Genomic DNA, 2,858 nt, shown 5'->3' with positions numbered 1-2,858 from the left:
TTTTTTTTTTTTTTTTTTTTTTTTTTTTTTTTTTTTGGTTTGACGATGGTTTGGAAGGTACGTGGGATTTTTTTTCTATTTTTATACAATGGCACGGGGGACGAATCATTTTCTTTCCGTAAATTTATTTGCGAAAAGTTTGTTACGTGTTACCAGCAAATGCAGTTTAGTGGATACCCGGTCGAGTTTTCATATAATTGAAACTCGATGAATTATGCGAGATCGATATGAGATATCGCGTGTGTGAAATCTTCAGATTACATGGTTTGACTGATTTCTAGGGAAATTAAGAAAGCTGAGAAATTTCGATGATAACTTTAGTTTAATTATATGGTAACTAACTTTCGATCACGTTTCACCGTTTCCAAACGCAATTTTACGAGCAAAAATTAACTTTTCCAATCAAGAACAATCTTTTAGCTTCAACTTATAAACTAAAAGCATGCTTGTAAGTAAGCTTCTGCACTCTTTTTTTTCGCAATCACGATCTTTTCAATGACTTTATTCTTGGAGGAAACCACTTTTCCAATTTCGCTCTTCTAATTTTAGTCTTTCCAACGGGGAAACTTAATTTTAACAGAGTTACTTTATAACACCATTTGGTAGCCATCTTCTAAAATTTATGAAACATTCCTATCTTGGTAATAGTTCGTGGAAATTACTTAATTTTATCATTTATTTCCATTTCTCCTATTATATGCTAATAATCCACATTTTTAACAATTTACGATTGATCGAATATGATCATTTGATCGAACTACTTCACGATCAGATATCAAAATCCAAACGAAAACAAGGAATTTTTATTATAATTTAGATCAATAATTATCTTTTTTCGAATGCGTTTGGACACGAATTTGTTACGTGATACAATTCAATCTGAATCTTAAATTTAGCTTTCGTTAAATTAAACAAAAAAAAGGGGGATCGTGGAATTTTAATGATTTCGTTTCATTTTTCTCGTCATAAATAAATAACAAAGATCGTATAAAATAAAGGATCACTATTTTCTTTCTATTATTGATAAATACTTTAAAAATTAAGTCATTTTATATAAAAGAAAATTCCATTCGTGAAGGATTATGAAAATTAGGAATATCGTCCTATTTTCATTCTATTAAGAGATATAAGTAATCAGTTTAAAAACTGAACTGGAAAATAAATAAAATGATCAAACGAGAATTGGATTCGAGAAAACTTTCGAGAAGATTTCATTGACATTTTCACAGAAAATTTTTACACGACAATAGGTGATGCTACTAGGCGACAGCGGAGTCGGGAAAACCTGTCTTCTGACGCGGTTCAGAGACGGAAGATTCCTGTCTGGCAACTATATAACCACCGTCGGCATTGATTTTAGGGTGAGAAACTCTAAATCTTCATTCAGGAACATCGAAAACGAAAACGAAGCGATATCGAATCGATTATCGAGATCGGGTATTAATCACGAGAAAGCCAAGTGACTGTTGCGAAAATAGTTTGAAAAATAGAGAAAATTATTTATTTATTTATTGGAGTGTTATGGATTGTTTCTATGTATTTTCAGAACAAAGTGGTCGTCGTTGACGATACGTCTATCAAGCTTCAAATATGGGACACGGCCGGTCAAGAGAGATTTCGAAGCGTGACGCATGCCTATTACAGAGATGCTCATGGTAATTATACTATGTTGATACAAATTTGTGCATGGTGTTGCCGAACAATTGACAAAATTATCGATTGTTTACGAGAAGTGGAAGTAATTTTGAATTGTTTATAATTCAAATTGTTATAGACTAAGTTATAGATAAAAAGAAAACGTGTATAAATATATTTACAATTAAAATATATTCATGATTTTACTCAAATTTAATACGACAAACTATATCACGTATATTATATCAATTATAAAATATTTCATTAAGAAAGTAATTTTCAAATGGTCGTTCAAATTTTTCAAATTTATTTACAAAAAATATCTATTTTATAATTATGATCGTTTTATAAATTTAATACATCCTATTAAATGTTCGATTTTTTTTTTAATTTGCAAAATATTGAAATTGACAGAAAAGACAAATTGCAAAATATTTTAATTGCATTACCGTTTTTATCTAATCTCTATATTTGCATAACGCGCTAATTAGAATCGCTAATTAGAATCGCTAATTAGAAACGCTAATTAGAATCGGTGTAATAATTAGATTAGATTAGTCATGTATAAATTTAAATACGTATTTCTTTTATCTTTCGACATCTATCTAATTGCTACCAGTTAGATATATATAGAGAAATAATTAATGATATGAATAGCGTGGATTAAAAGGAATTTTTCAAAATAATTTCCAGGATAGACAAGAGTTCGTTTCGCCTATACAATCAGTTTTCCATTTACAAACAGCTTTGCATCTAATAATCACGAGACAAGGCGATAGCGAAATTGCTAGTTGGACAACTTGTCTGGAGAAGCAGGAATAGAGGACAATAACATGACAATATTCATTGCGAGGCATAAATTAGCAGATTCTCCGTCGAGTCTATGATTTCATTACAATAATAATACCTATGTCATATATGTCTGTGAAACTAATTTTAACCACACCATACTAATCAAATCTGATCATACATACTTGTGAATTTGTACAGTTTATCATAAATTTGTAATACAAGATAATTTTAGTTTAATTTCACAAGTTTATTTATTATATGCGACATTTCTATTATATAAATCATGTATTGATATCGTTACAAAAAAATGGCGAACGAAATAAGCCAATTTATTATTACCAATTATATCAAGTTTTTGCTGATCGACCAATGAAAAAGAATGGTTATCATGTAAAAAATTTACGACGTTTTCGCATAATTGATATGCGAAA

The 2,858-nt window shown here is 29.5% G+C and overlaps 1 protein-coding gene across 3 annotated transcripts in view; it reads left to right on the top strand.

Annotated features, from left to right (window-relative positions):
• The window catches only part of LOC102676606 (ras-related protein Rab-37), a 116,910-nt gene that overhangs the window by 108,899 nt on the left and 5,153 nt on the right, over positions 1 to 2,858 (top strand). For all 3 annotated transcript variants that reach the window (XM_006617454.2, XM_006617452.2, XM_006617453.2), the window contains one exon: positions 1,547 to 1,655. In XM_006617454.2, the coding sequence (XP_006617517.1) occupies positions 1,547 to 1,655 (109 nt within the window). The remainder of the gene's footprint in view (positions 1 to 1,546; positions 1,656 to 2,858) is intronic.

Source organism: Apis dorsata, unplaced genomic scaffold (assembly GCF_000469605.1).
Source record: "Apis dorsata unplaced genomic scaffold, Apis dorsata 1.3 scaffold_309, whole genome shotgun sequence".
Taxonomy (NCBI): Eukaryota; Metazoa; Arthropoda; class Insecta; order Hymenoptera; family Apidae; genus Apis; species Apis dorsata.
This window is presented reverse-complemented; position numbering and strand designations above follow the sequence as displayed.